This window comes from Eschrichtius robustus, chromosome 20, assembly GCF_028021215.1.
Source record: "Eschrichtius robustus isolate mEscRob2 chromosome 20, mEscRob2.pri, whole genome shotgun sequence".
NCBI lineage: Eukaryota > Metazoa > Chordata > Mammalia > Artiodactyla > Eschrichtiidae > Eschrichtius > Eschrichtius robustus.
The window spans coordinates 16,409,209-16,423,868 of record NC_090843.1 but is presented as its reverse complement, the minus strand read 5'-3'; the positions used below and the strand labels follow the sequence as shown (position 1 = coordinate 16,423,868).

The 14,660-nt window shown below is 41.1% G+C and overlaps 2 protein-coding genes across 8 annotated transcripts in view; one reads left to right on the top strand and one right to left on the bottom strand.

The window, feature by feature from the left end:
* CDC27 (cell division cycle 27) overlaps window positions 1–7,972 on the bottom strand; it is a 56,949-nt gene extending 48,977 nt beyond the window's left edge. For all 7 annotated transcript variants that reach the window (XM_068530817.1, XM_068530821.1, XM_068530818.1 and 4 more), the window contains exon 1: window positions 7,820–7,972. In XM_068530817.1, coding sequence (XP_068386918.1) covers window positions 7,820–7,846 — 27 coding nt within the window. In that variant the 5' untranslated portion in view covers window positions 7,847–7,972. The remainder of the gene's footprint in view (window positions 1–7,819) is intronic.
* A 337-nt stretch (window positions 7,973–8,309) lies between these two features.
* The window catches only part of MYL4 (myosin light chain 4), a 29,550-nt gene continuing 23,199 nt past the window's right edge, over window positions 8,310–14,660 (top strand). The window contains exon 1 of the mRNA XM_068530357.1: window positions 8,310–8,326. The gene's annotated coding sequence lies outside the window, so the exon portion shown is untranslated. The remainder of the gene's footprint in view (window positions 8,327–14,660) is intronic.

Here is a 14,660-nt window from a genome sequence, read left to right as displayed (position 1 = left end):
CCTAGCACAGTGCCTGGCTAAATTCTAAACCCCCAAAAGAACTGATCTGGCCTTCTGGTGTTCTACCAGATCATATATGACCTAGGGTTCTGAAACTATGCCTATAGGTATCTTTCAAAATGATACTCATTTATTTCATTTTATTAAAAAAAATTTTTTTTAATTAATTTATTTATTGGCTGCGATGGGTCTTCGTTGCTGCGCATGGGCTTTCTCTAGTTGCAGCAAGCGGGGTCTACTCTTCGTTGTGGTGTGCAGGCTGCTCATTGCAGTGGCTTCTCTTTTTGCAGAGCACGGCCTCTAGGTGCGCGGGTTTCAGTAGTTGTGGCGCACGGGCTTAGTTGCTCCGAGGCATGTGGGATCTTCCCGGACCAGGGCTCGAACCCCTGTCCCCTGCATTGGCAGGGGGATTCTTAACCACTGCGCCACCCGGGAAGCCCAAAATGATACTCATTTAAATTAGGCAACTGCAGTAATAATGAAAGGAAGAAACTTAATAAACATTTACTTTTTTTTTTTGGTGTGGCATGTGGGATCTTTGTTCCCCGACCAGGGATCGAACCTGCGCCTCCCGCATTGGAAGCACAGGGTCTTAACCACTGGACTGCCAGGGAAGTCCCCTAAGCATTTACTTTTAAAGGCAGACCATTTTTTTCCCCTGGATTACTTTAAGAGTGTCTTACTTAGCCCCTCTGAATTCTTTTCTACCCTATGATCCATTCTCTCCCTATGAGCTTTTCACAAGTCAGATCTGATCATATTACCCCTTTGCTTAAAATCCTTCAGTGGCTTCTCATTGTTCTTAATGATAAAAGCAAAAGCCACCAAACTAGGCAGTGTGGTATAGTCTGTACCTACCTCTTCTGTTCATCTTGTATCATATTTTCTCATGCTTTCCATGCTACCACAACGACCTTCTTTCAGCTCCTCAAATCTGCCATGTTATCCTTCTGCCACAGGTCCTTTAAACATACCGTTCATTTTGCCTGGCACACCCCCTCCTTTCCTTCAAAATATGCAAATTCTAGTCATTCTTTGGACTTCTTTCCCAGGGAAGGCTTTTTTAGGACACCCAGATGAGGTTAGGCATCCTTATACACTCTGATGACACCAAGTACCTTTCCTTTGCAATACTTCTCACTGTTTTAATTTTACACATATTTAGGAGAGTATGTGAGTAATGTCTTCCTCACTATAATATAAACTCTAGAAAGGTAGGGACTACATCTGTTTTTGCTCACTATATACTCCCAGCATTTATTACGTACTTTTTAAGTAGGTGCTTAACTAATGTATGGTGGATGAATAAACAAATGGCCTTTACCTCTGGCAGTCCTCCCACTGTTAGCATTTTATGTTAGTCTTAGCCTTAAGTTTTTCTGTATTATTATATGTCCAATAGTTAAGGATCTCTGGAAATCTCGAAAGAAACTCCATGGTACATAGAATTATTTTTGTAATGCAAATAATTACCACCTAATTACTCCTTTATAAAATATGGGGATTTCCTAAGAACCTACTAAAAGAACATGGTGAGTAGAAAGAATATACCCAGGATTTGATGTTGGAGACCTGTGTTCAAATGTGTGTGCCAGCACTTTCAGCAGTGTGACTCTGGGGAATTATTTAACTTTTCTCAGCCTTAATTTCCTCATGTGAAAAATGGAACTCTATTTTTGGACTTGTGTGGATTAAATGAAATGATATGGTGCTCCTAGTATACTGACTGGCACGCATTAGGCACTTAAAACCTTTTGCTTTTCCAGCTCTTAATATAAACAAATTCAATAAATATAATTTATAGTTTGTATTAGGTAACATCTCTCATCATATCTGCCACAGTTGTTTATTTTGTAACATATAAGCCACAAAAGACCAAGTGATTGATTCACCAGCTACATTAGTGATATTGATCACCAGGAAAATTTGGCACATAAATATTATGGCCAAAAACTCCTAGAACTTTGACTTTCTTTCTGTCTTTTTAAAATTAAATAAATGAAAGAGAAAAAAAGTATCATATTCAAGAGTTCTATCCATTCCTGATTTAAAATCAAGTTTTGCTCAGAACAATGTCATTCCTTTATCACCAATTCTTAAGAGGGTCAGAAAGGGACAGTGAAGGCAGGCAACAAAAACTCCCATACATCCCAGAAGTAAAACTTGCCACATACAGCTTCCATCACCACTCTGCTCAAGCATCTGAGTGACGCTATGTATCTCTTTTTGGGGGAATGGAGTGGGGAATAAACTATTTTCTAAAGCATTACAAATTGGTAGCTCATGACAGACAGGGCTAAGATTAGCCCCCTTGTTATTCATCTACTGCTCAACTGCTGGTGTAAACCTGCCCCTAAAAGAATGTCACTCAGTGAATCACTTCAGGAGTTCTGCAAAGTAAAGCCAGATGGACGAAATGCTGCGAAAGGTTATGAAGCCAAACAGAGCAACACCACCACTGACCCCAAAAAAAAGTTTAAAAGAGAAGTCCTACTGATTAAATTAATGGGTCAGTCCTAGGCTACACTGATTTTAAAGATAATTAAATCAACACCACAGAAATTAAATGGCAAAGTTCCTTACTTGCTTGCTCTTCTTAAATATAAAATATTATTTTAAATATACACAAGCCTCTGTAAGTTGTACAACTAATTCAGACTTAAATGTGAGCACATAGATTGTTTTGTGTTGTTCTTGTTTTTGTCAAAAAAGAAAATAGTTTTCTCTTAGATCATAAAAGATCTTTTTTTAGATCATAAAAGAAATGAACAATATAAGAAGGTATGAAGAAAAAAAATCCCTGTGGAATTTTCCTATTATACATTACAATCTAATTTCTAGAACTCTAATTTAGTTCAGGTCTACATCAGTGGTTCTCAGTCTGGGCAATTTTGCCCCCCAAAAGGACATGTAGTAATGTCTGGGGGGCATCTTTGGTTGTCACAAACGCAGGGGACATCTAGTGGGTAGAGGCCAGGGATGCTGCAAAACACTCTACAATACACAGGACGGTACCCTTACAACAAAAAATTAGCTTGCTCAAAACATCAATAGTGCCAAGATTGAGAAACCCTGATGTACATTACCATGTAACTAGATTTCTCTACTAGCCTTTATGTCTCCTTAAATCTTGTCTCGTCCCTCCTTCCCAATAGCATCAGATTAATTTTTCCAAAGCAGTGCTTTCATTACATAATTTTTCTGTTGAAAAACCTATAATGGCTATTTATTACCAACAAATTAAATCTAAACTCCTCAGCCTGGATGTTAAGTCCCCTGTAACCTGATTCTACCTGGCTAGCAAAACCTTACCTTTTCCTCCTCTATTTCCATTCTAGCCAATGCTATAGTTTTATTGTTTTCCTGTTCCTAAACACCATTCTCAACTTTGGGCTCTTGCTCATGCCATTCCATGCCAAGAATATTCTCTCTTCCCTACCAAACCCTTTCCACCTTCTAAAGCTTTAAGTTCTACTCCTTCAAGAAACCGTTCCCATTTTTCCAGTCTACCAGGATCTCTCTTTCCTGTATTTATTGTTATCTGTGCAATCACATACGGACTTGTAACATTATCCAGTTGTTCCTGTTAAGTATACTTATCTTCCCAACAAGACTAGACCCCTCTGGGCTTCCCTGGTGGTGCAGTGGTTGAGAATCCGCCTGCCAATGCAGGGGACACGGGTTCGAGCCCTGGGCTGGGAAGATCCCACATGCCACGGAGCAACAGGGCCCGTGAGCCACAACTACTGAGCCTGCGCGGCTGGAGCCTGTGCTCGGCAACAAGAGAGGCCACGATAGTGAGAGGCCAGCGCACCGCGATGAAGAGTGACCCCCGCTCGCCGCAACTAGAGAAAGCCCTCGCACAGAAACTAAGATCCAACACAGCCATAAATAAATAAATAAATTTAAAATGACCTTTCTCTAAAAAAAAAAAAAAAAAAGACTAGACCCCTCAAAAGATTAGAGGTTATATATCCACATTTCTACTGGTTGGTTTCACAAATATCTCCAACTCAATTTGTTCACAACAGAATTCTTAATTGTCCTCCTTCAAATTTGTCTCCTCTCAAAGAATTCTCCATTTATTAAATGGTGCCCCCCAAAATGAAATCCAGGTAGCTGTTCTTGATCCCCCCATAAACAATCAATTTCCATGTCTCATTGGTTCTTCCTCTAAAACATCTCTTGAATTTATCTACTTCTTTCCTGCTCCACTGCTACCACTTTAGTCTAGGTTACCTTCATCCTAAGATTGTGTTTACTCTTGCCTCCTTCCTCCCTGACCTTTCACATACAGTTGCCAGAGAGATCTTAAGATCTATATCAGATAGTGTCAACCCACGGCTGAAAATCCTTCAGTGATTCCCCATTACACTTAGAATGAAAACTGAACTCCTTATAATGGCCTTCCATTACTATGCAACTCCAGCCACACTGGCCCTCTTTCAGTTCTTCCAATGCCAAGTTCTGCTGTGTCTTAGGCACTTTGCACATGCTGTTTTCTCTGCTTATAACGCTCTTCAAACTACTGTTTCCTTCTCAAACTTTGAACTCAGCTTCAATGTTATTTGCTCAAAAGGAACTATCCTAACATACTTTTTAGAGAAGGTTTTAGAATGTCTTTTATCTGTGCTTGGCACATAGCAGGTGCAAAACAGTCTTCCCAATTTGATTTTTATCATTGAGGCTGCTTCTGAACATTGATGGTCCAATTGCAAATCTGACTTAGGTCAGGACCCTCCTATTAGGTCTCTCTCCTAACACCCTATTTATAGTGCCCTTCTTATCACAGTTCATAATTATTAATTTGTGATTATTTGTCTCATGCTTTCTCTATATATAAGCACAAAGGCTGTATCGGGACACTAGTCCATAAAGGAATTACTACATATTTGTAATGACTTCCCCCTCTACCTCCCCATCCCAAAGTTTATTCTCTCAGTTCAGGTACTATGTAGCACTGTCTTCAAGACACTATATTGGACCTAAATATAATGTAATCTGTTTTCCAAAAGAAAATTTTATAAGCAAAATGTTTCAGCTAACTTGAATATATAAATTTTTTCAATGAAGATCAAATAGTCAAATGCCTATTGATTTATCAATTTAGTTACATACATATATTTTTTTAAAGCATAAAATATATTTAGGAATTTCATTTTTTTCTACTCTCGTTGGATAAAACAGTTTTATTGAAAAGCCATTACGGGGGGTGGTGGAAATCATCTAACACAATTTTCCTGAATATACTACCTTCAATTCTATTATTTGAAAATGGTACCTTTTGAATCCACGTTAGATGCTGTCCCTGTTCATCTTATCCCAAGCCAAAAGTATTCCTTCACTATCTAATAATCTCTAAAACAATATTATATGTGTAAAGCACCCACTTACTATACTGCTTACTAAGGTGATTTTTACAACTTCATCCAACACTTCTGTGAAGTCCTACCCCCAGGAATAATTGATAAATCTATATAAAATGTCTTTTTAAAAATCAATTTCATCAGGTGAATTTTATAAACATGCAAATTAGCATTGATTCAAGTCACTTAGGCTAGTGTGTCTTCCCTAAATAGTTATTTTAAAAATAAAATAATTGACAGAATTTCTGCCTCATAATAGGAGAGATTTTTTGCGAAGACTCAAAAGTAACAATTTCCTATAAGAGATAATTTGGAGGAAGCACTTATATAGGCTTATGTGACATATCAACCTGGGTATTCCATGTTAAAACTTTAAAAAAAGAAAAAGCAAAAAACAGTTGCTCATCTTTTCTCTCAACTTTTCCCTATGCCTAGTAACACCTCAAACCCTGAGGCATCCCTAGAAAGGAAACGCTTTTCCAACTTACTCTCATTCCTCTACAAATACATGCAATTGCTTATCATAGTTTAAAAAAAAAAGTATCTTATTTAGTTGTTCTATTTTTATTTTCTTCCTTACTCTTCCTTCCTGTTTTCAGCACTATCCCTGATCAGTTTATCTTTATCATCGTAGCCAAAGGTGCTTGTTCCTCCTACTGCTCCAGATCCCTTCTTGAATGACTTCTTATCCTAAAAATTACAACCAAAATTCTCACCTAGCTATATCCTAAAACTTCTTACCTCTGTCCCCAAATCTAATAAACAAAGGTAGTGTGCGTGGGCGGGGGAGACAAATTTGACTCTTAAGCTTTAAAAATACCTAAATGCATTACTGCTAAGAGTACTTTAAGGAAAAAGAGAAAACCTGATGGGTACTATCAAGGAGTTGGCTACATATTTCTTTTCTTCTCCATGTTTTTATGCAAGTTGAAATTGTTATTAAAAAGTGGTTATAGGCTAGCAATAAAACTAGTTTATCATTTTAGAAGCTGTACCTATAGGGCAACTGTATCATTAAGACAAAATAACAAAAATATGAAACAGAAATTAAACAACTTGAGTGATCTGCTTATCCATTTAAGAGGGTATAGACAGCAACTTCTAATTTCATGTTAGGCCTCAAAAAAAAAAAAAAATCTTAAAAAAGAGACTCTTTACTAGTAAGAGAAATTTGGATGGAAAGAAATAGCTTTGAAAGCACCAGTGAAATAGCTTTGAAAGCACCAGTATAATGTACAAACAGGTAAACTTCCTAAGACAGAATCCCACATTACATTAATTAAAAAACGAATAGCTGCTATAGGTAAAGAGCTGGAGAAGGAGCCAACTAGGAGAAGTTGATATTTCATCCTGTGAAGAAAAATTAAGGAAATATGGAAGGAGTGATGGATTAACATATTTACTATTTGACATCACAGGTCTTTAAGGGCAATATGAAGCAATTTCTAAAATCGGTTTGCTTTATAACTTCAAAATAAAGAAAGTCCATGACTCAATGACAGCAGTTGATAGAGGTCAACTCTTCTAATTAAGTCAAAGATCACAGGATAGGGTGAAAGTCTCACAGACCTGGTCCATCACCAAGGGACAAAAGATTCAGTTTCTCCAGATGGCGGGGGGGAAATGACTTGGCACTGCTGCACACACTTAAAAATCCAATAGTGTTTCTTCCATGCCAACAGAGCACTGTGCGTCAAAGCATACCTTGGTGTGGTATGGATGGAAAAACCATCATTTGTCTTTCACTTCCTGCACGCCCTGTACACAGGCACAATAAAACACTCCTCATCCCCCTCACAGGTCATGGAAAAAACCCAATTCGCCGTTTCCACCCTCTCCCCTTGTATAGGTGCTTGCGCCTCGGCACTGGGCCTTGGGGTTCTCTTCGCAGATCATTGTCCAGAGGGAAATTTACTGAGCGAGAAAAGCAACGTGGGCTACAAAGTCTGTTACCAAAATAGAAATTAGTATTAAAAACACCGATCCTACCCTCCCTCCACCTTCTCACACAAAACAAAAACAAAACCAACACTCGTCCTGCAAACTTGCCCCACCGTTATGAAGATCGTACAATCGCTGATCAAACGTGCCTCCCAAACATCCTTCGGCAAGAGAGCACCTGGGGCGAGTTGTCGGCCCCTCATGCCTCACGCCGGCCGGGGCCCGGCCGCTGGGCTGACAGGAGGGGCTCGCCGGACGCTGGCCCGGGGGGAAAGGAGGTATTAATTGCCGAACTCCGCTCACACCAAGGGGAAGAAGTAACGTAGGGCCAGAGGTAACACGGCTGAGGTTGCGGGCAAGGCCTCGGAACTGACGAGAAGACAGGCAGGAGCCGGCGTGAGGGGAGGCGGGAGAAGCAGCTGGGCCTAGGCCGCACCAGGCCGCGGAGTGGCCATACGCTGCTTCCCGACCGAGGCTGAGAGCCAAGCCTCAGAGAAGACGGTTACCATTACCTGGACAGGTTCCTGCAGCACCGTCATCCTGGAGGCTCAGGCCCACTTTCTGCAGTGCCTCAGGCCCCCCCCCGTAGCGGCTCCGGCCCGGCCAGCCCCGGCTCATTTAAACTCACCAGCGACCGTTACCGGGGAATGGGGGAAGCCGAGCGATTGCCGAGTACCTCCGAGCGGGACACGGAAAAACCCGAAGTGGAGAGACCCGCGCGGGAGCCAGACGAAAAGGCCCGAAGGAGACCGGAAATGCCCGAGGTGAATCAGCGGAGGAGGAGACCGTTGCCGGAAGTTGTCGAGGACTACCGGAGACTACCGAGTGTGATCCAGAGCGTAGGTTCCTCTTCTCGGCCACGCCTTCACTCACGCACGCCGCGCCCCATCGGCCACCCTAGGCTGGGGCACGCCTAATCGGCAACCAATAGGCTGGGCGTGGCGTGCGGGAGTCCGCTGGGAGCGTTACGTGGCCGGGCTGAGGTCTCGGTTCGCCATTCAACCTTGCTGGATTAACTGGTGCGCGGTAGATTAAGCAAAGGGTTAAGCTCGAGAGTTTGGGGCTGACTTTAATTAATCAAGAAGTATCTGTCTGTTGAGTTTAGGTCGCGTTCATCCATTCCAGAACTACCTATTCATGGCTCAAAGGGAAATAGGAAATTGGAAAGATTGCCATTCTTCAGAGATTTAGTATGACCTCTGTCCTGAAAGAGATTACGGTCTATTTAACGAAAAGTAATGTAACAAAGAATGCTACATTATGTGGTGCCCATTATAAGTGACGTAAAAATTCAGAGGAGAGGAAAGGGAAATTAATTAGCATTGGGATGAGGAAAGTTTCAGACTTAAACTGGGTTATGAAGGATGGGTAGACTTAGAAGAAATGAAAGGAGAAAGTGAAAGGATGTAGAATGAGATCAATCCGGTAAGAGTTAAGACATTAACTGGAAATGAGTATTTAGGTGGCCAGATCACGGAAAATCTCAGGAGAGCAGAAATTTTTATTCTTGTTAAGAGAGGCATTGTGGTGTGTTGGGAAATCTGGAGGTTGGATTTGAATTTTATCTCTGCACTAATTTAGCTTTAGGTCCTTAGGCAAGTCACAACCTCTCTGAACTTCTATTTCCTTAGTCTGAAAAATACCATTAAGAGAACTACGTGCATTAATGTATGTGACTGTGTCTAACACATGTAAGAGGCTCTCAGATTTCCTTCCTGCTCCCTCTACCCCCGAAATGTGTGAACAGGGAACGATTAAAATTTTGGTTTTTGGTAGATGAGAAAAACAGTCTTTGCAATATTTTTTTAATTGAGGTATAGTTGATTTACAATATCGTGTTGGTTTCAGGTGTACAGCAAAGTGATTCATATATATATATTTTTTTCAGATTATTTTTCCACTATAGGTTATTACAAGATACTGAATATAGTTCCCTGTGATATACAGTAAATCCTTGTTGTTTATTTTGTGCATAGTAGTTTGTATCTACTAATCCCACACACCTAATTTCTCCCTCTCTTCCTCCCTTTCCCCTTTGGTAACCATATGGTTGAAGAAAACAGTTTTTAAAGGTTGATGTCCTAATCAGGACATCTCTAGGGTAGATGTGGGACTCAATGGTATATTCCATTTGTGTGGAAATTTCCCTTTCTGGTTCTCACATTTTATTCAGATAAAATCAGGTTAGAATGGGTCACTCCCTTCCTTTGGGTGATGTTGTGGGGGAGTGTTTTGTTTTGTTTTAAACACCAGTTGGCACTGCTTCACACACTTAACAGAGCTATAACCTTTACCACCAGACATCTCTAGTCACTGCTTGTGTACTTACAGCCCCATAAAGGGCAGGTGCTAAACTGATTTTATGCTGCCATATGCCCTGTTCTGTTAGCAGGCTTATGCTGGATGAATTAGAGTGGAAATAGTGTTCTACACTGTCCAGTGTGGTAGCCACTAGCTAAAGTTTAGTTAAATTCAAGTGAAATTAAAAATGAAGCTCTTCAGATGCCCTAGCCACATTCCAAGGACTCAATACACATATGTGGCTAGTGACTCCCATACTGGATAGCATAGATACAGACTATTACCATCGTTGGCTTGATTAGGGCTGGAAGATCCAAGATGGCTTCACTCACATGTTTGGGGCCTTGGTGCTGGCTGTTGGCTGAGCCCCCCATTTCTCCTCCACATGACCTCTCATCAGTCAGTAGTCTAATCCCAGCTTCTTGACTTGGCGGCTGGCAACCAAGAAGGCAGAAACAGAAGCTGTGAGACCCCTTAAGGCCTAGGTCTGTAAGAATGGCAAAATGACACTGCAAAAGGCATGTGCCATGGGAGGGATTGACCATCTTTGGAAACACTCTACAAGGTGTGAGATGAGAGACTCTGGCAGTGGGAATGGAAAGACAGGGGTGGGTAAGCGATATTACTCTTAAAATGTGATGCTTTAACTGAACACAGCACTCCAGATTTAGTCAAATGAATTCAGAAGGCAATAGGACTATTGCTTTTACTATCTGGATGACTTCTATCAAAGTGGACTAAAGTTGTATGTGCATAACAGTCACATGACTGCTCATGCTAAGCTTTTGGTTATTTTACACACATAGCGCTGTTTCACATAACATGCTGCCATGTCTTGTACCTGCGCATTTGATTCTTGTAAATTTAAATGTAGGAACTCACAACACAGGATATATAAAGATGGTACTTTTTGTGTGAAAATGTGTGTCTAGGCTTAGCATTTAAAGACTCTGTGATGCTTAGCACTCTGGCTCTTAAGCTTAGAATTTGCCTAAAATTCACCCCCCCCCCGCCCTTTTTTTCTTTTTTCTAAAAAAGAGCATCTCTTTTCTGACCATTGTTCACTGGGCTAACACATCTGTTGCGGTTTTGTGCCCATTCAGACCACATTGTTTGAAGTTGTGCTTTGATGGACTCTTTTAGAGCATTTTTACTTCCTTTTCTGTTCCTGATTGACCTACTTAAACTCACCGTGAGGTGAGGCAACCACTTGAGCATCCTGCCATCACCCATTATCAACATATCTTTAGCTGGCAAGTGGAGTTAGGTTACAATAAGCATTATTCCAAACATGATAAATTATCCTTTTCCTTAGCCTGCCTCTTGGTCTGTTTCATATTCAATCAGATTTGGAAACCAGGGTTTAGGGAACTATTCAAGAAGCTAGACATGGTATCATTGGCAAGGTGCAGGCCCACTGGTATAGCCAGAGTAAGCTTACTCTTCTGAATTCCTTCAGTGCCCCTTATCTGTACGCTTCTCTTGTCCCTGTTGCACGCTGCCTCTTATCCTCTTTATACTACTTGACCGTGAAGCTTCCCCCCCCATCTTTGCTCCTCTCTCTTCATCAAATCATCCCCTTCCTTTGGCATCTCTGATCACACAGTCTCCTGATTTTCCTCCTACTGCTCTGTTCTTTATCAGTTTCCTTTACAGAACCCCTAACATTAGAAAGCTTCAGGGGTCAGTTCTAGGCCTTCTCATCTTACACATTCTTCTTAGGCAAACTCGTTCATTCTCATGGCCTCAATTTTTTATCTAAAATTGTTCCAAAATCTGTATCTCCAGCCAGACTCTTTTTAGAACTCCAGACCTAAATGCCTAGCTGTCAACGGGATGTCTCACAAATACTTTGTTCAGAATGGAACTCCTCGTTCCTCATACTTAAAATATTACCTTCCTTGAAGTATTACCTTTCCCAGTTTCTCCATCGCCCAAACCTGAAACCACTCTCTTTTTTTAGCCCTAACATCCAGTCTCAAAGCCCTACTAATTTTACCTCCTAAATATACACCTTCATGTCTCTTCCTGCCTCAAGTCTCACCTACCTCCAAAAACAAGTTTAATCATGTCAGGACCCCCCTCGCTAAGCCTCCCCACTGTTGACCTAAAACAAATAGACTGGGACTTCCCTGGTGGCACAGTGGTTAAGAATCCGCCTGCCAATGCAGGGGACAGATTTGAGCCCTGGTCTGAGCAGATCCCACATGCTGTGGAGCAACTAAGCTCGTGCGCCACAACTACTGAGCCTGAGCTCTAGAGCCCGCAAGCCACAGCTACTGAGCCCACGTGCCACAGTTACTGAAGCCGGCGCGCCTAGAGCCTGCGCTCCGCTCCGCAACAAGAAGCCACCGCAATGAGAAGTCCGCGAACCGCAACAAAGAGTAGCCCCCGCTCTCTGCAACTAGAGAAAGCCCGCGCACAGCTATGAAGACCCAACGGAGCCAAAATATAAATAAATAAATAAATTTTTAAAAATTAAAAATAAAAATAAAAAAATAGACTGCCAGTTATTTCTTCAGCAAAAAAATGGTTTTTTGGGGATCAGCAAAGAAGTTCAATTCAGGATCTGCAACTATGGTGAGCCACATGAAAGTCCCCAGCAAAAATGGAGAAGAAGAACTCTTTTATAGAGGGGAAAAGGAAGTCAGGAGGGCTATAGTAAACAAAAAGTCCATGGCTCTTCCTTGGCTGAGTTGTGACAGTCTCTCATTGGCTGAGCTCTTGCCAAGAAAGAAGAGGAAGTCTTTCTTCTTCCTGTTGGGCTCTGCTATTGCTCTCACGCCCTCTTCTGGTCTCCCAACTCCTTTTTTTTTTTTTTAATTATTTATTTATTTAATTACTTATTTATTTTTGGCTGTGTTGGGTCTTCGTTTCTGTGCGAGGGCTTTCTCTAGTTGTGGCGCGCCGGGGCCACTCTTCATCGCGGTGCGCGGGCCTCTCACTAGCGCGGCCTCTCTTGTTGCGGAACACGGGCTCCAGACGCGCAGGCTCAGTAATTGTGGCTCACGGGCTTAGTTGCTCCGCGGCATGTGGGATCCTCCCAGACCAGGGCTCGAACCCGTGTCCCCTGCATTGGCAGACAGATTCTCAACCACTGCGCCACCAGGGAAGCCCTCCCAACTCCATTTTAATTGAAGTTTCAGTTTATTAACTTTTTACATGCCCCAATTTAGGATTTCCCATTGTTCTCAGGATATAGTCCAAACCTTTTAACTAGTCTTACAAGACTGTCCAAGGTCTAGTCTCTGCCTCCTCATTCAGCCTTAAGTCGCCTGTCTGCCTCTTATACTATATATTCCAGCGAAGGGGATCAGAAAATGCCACTTTGGCATGAGGATTATTTTGAACTGAAAGCAGTTAAGGCAGCAAACATAAATCTTTTTGCCCTCCCCCTATCTGCCTAAAAGCACGACATAAATTCCCCTTTGTGAAGGTGTATCCTCTCCCCTCTCCTATAAAAGGAGCAGGAAAACAACCATTATCACTGGAGACAGAGGGTTGACACTGAGCTGGCTCTGTACCAAAAACCCTTACTAAAATAACCTTTATCTTCCATTCATTTCCCCATCTATTTACCTTTCCACAATTTACCACCCCTAGAGGCCCAAACCCTGTTTCTTTGTCTTGTTACTTCTCCACAAATATATTGCCCTTTGCTAAGGTGATAGGTAGGCCCCAAATTCTAACCACCTCTTTGAGTCACTTATCACTGAATTCTCCCGTGTATATGCATGTTGCATGTGTAAATAAAATGTTGTTTTTTAAAATTCTGTTAACCCGTCTTTTGTCAGTTTAATTTGCAAGGCCCCAGACCCTGAAAATAAGAGGGTAGAGGGAAAAGGTTTTTTCTCTCCCCTACACCAGCTACATGGAACTTCTTGACCCACTTTCTTGCCCCAGAGTCTTTGTATATACTGCTCTCTCTGTCCAGAACACTCTAATTCCACTCTTCACTTGGCTATCTCTGCCCGTCCTCCAAATATACTTCCTTAGATTTTGTTCTGATGTATTGGAATACAGGGATAGGTTGCCTATCCCTGCTACTGCTCGAGTGCTAACATACTTGTCATTACTCTTATCACCCTTTACTGTGATTACTTCCTATCTAGCCTATAAGCTCCATGATAGAAGCCTTGTTTGCCTGTTGCAGGATGTATTCTCCACCCTTAATACAGCATCTGGTACAGGCATACCTTGCAGATATTGTGAGTTGTATTCAAGACCATCACAATAAAGCAAATATCAAAACACAGCAAGTCACACGAATTTTTTGTCTTCCCAGTGCTTATAAAAGTTATGTTTATAGTGTACTGTAGTCTATTAAGTGTGCAATAGTATTATGTCTAAAAAAATGTACATACCTTAATTTAAAAATACTTCAGCAAGTAATAGTAGTAACATCAAAGATCACTGGACACAGATCACCGTAACAAATATAATAATAATGAAAAAGTTTGAAATATTGTGAGAATTACCAAAATGTGACACAGAGACACAAAGTGAGCAAATGCTGTTGGAAAAATAGTGCCAATAGATTTGCTTGATGCAGGGTTACCACAACCTTCAATTTATAGAAGGTAACAAAGCAAAATGTAATAAAACAAGATATGCCTGTACATGATGGGTATTCATTCTTATTTGTTTAATGAATGAATAGAATAAACTCATTCTGTTCCTATTATTATTTTTAAAAAATTTTTATTGGAGTATAGTTGCTTTACAATGTTGTGTTAGTTTCTGCTGTACAACAAGGTGAATCAGTTACATATATATATATATATATCTCCACTCTTTTTTTAGATTTCCTTCCCATTTAGGTCACCACAGAGCATTGAGTAGTTCCCTGTGCTATACCCGTTCCTATTATTATTTTTTGTTTACTGATTGATGTTATGTACTGAATATTTGTGTCCCCCTCCCCTCCCAATTCATATGTTGAAGCCCTAACCCCCAGTGTGGCTGTATTTGCAGATGGAGCCTCTAAGGTTAATGAGATCATAAGGGTGGAGCCCTGATCCAATAGGATTAGTGTCCTTATAAGAAGAGACA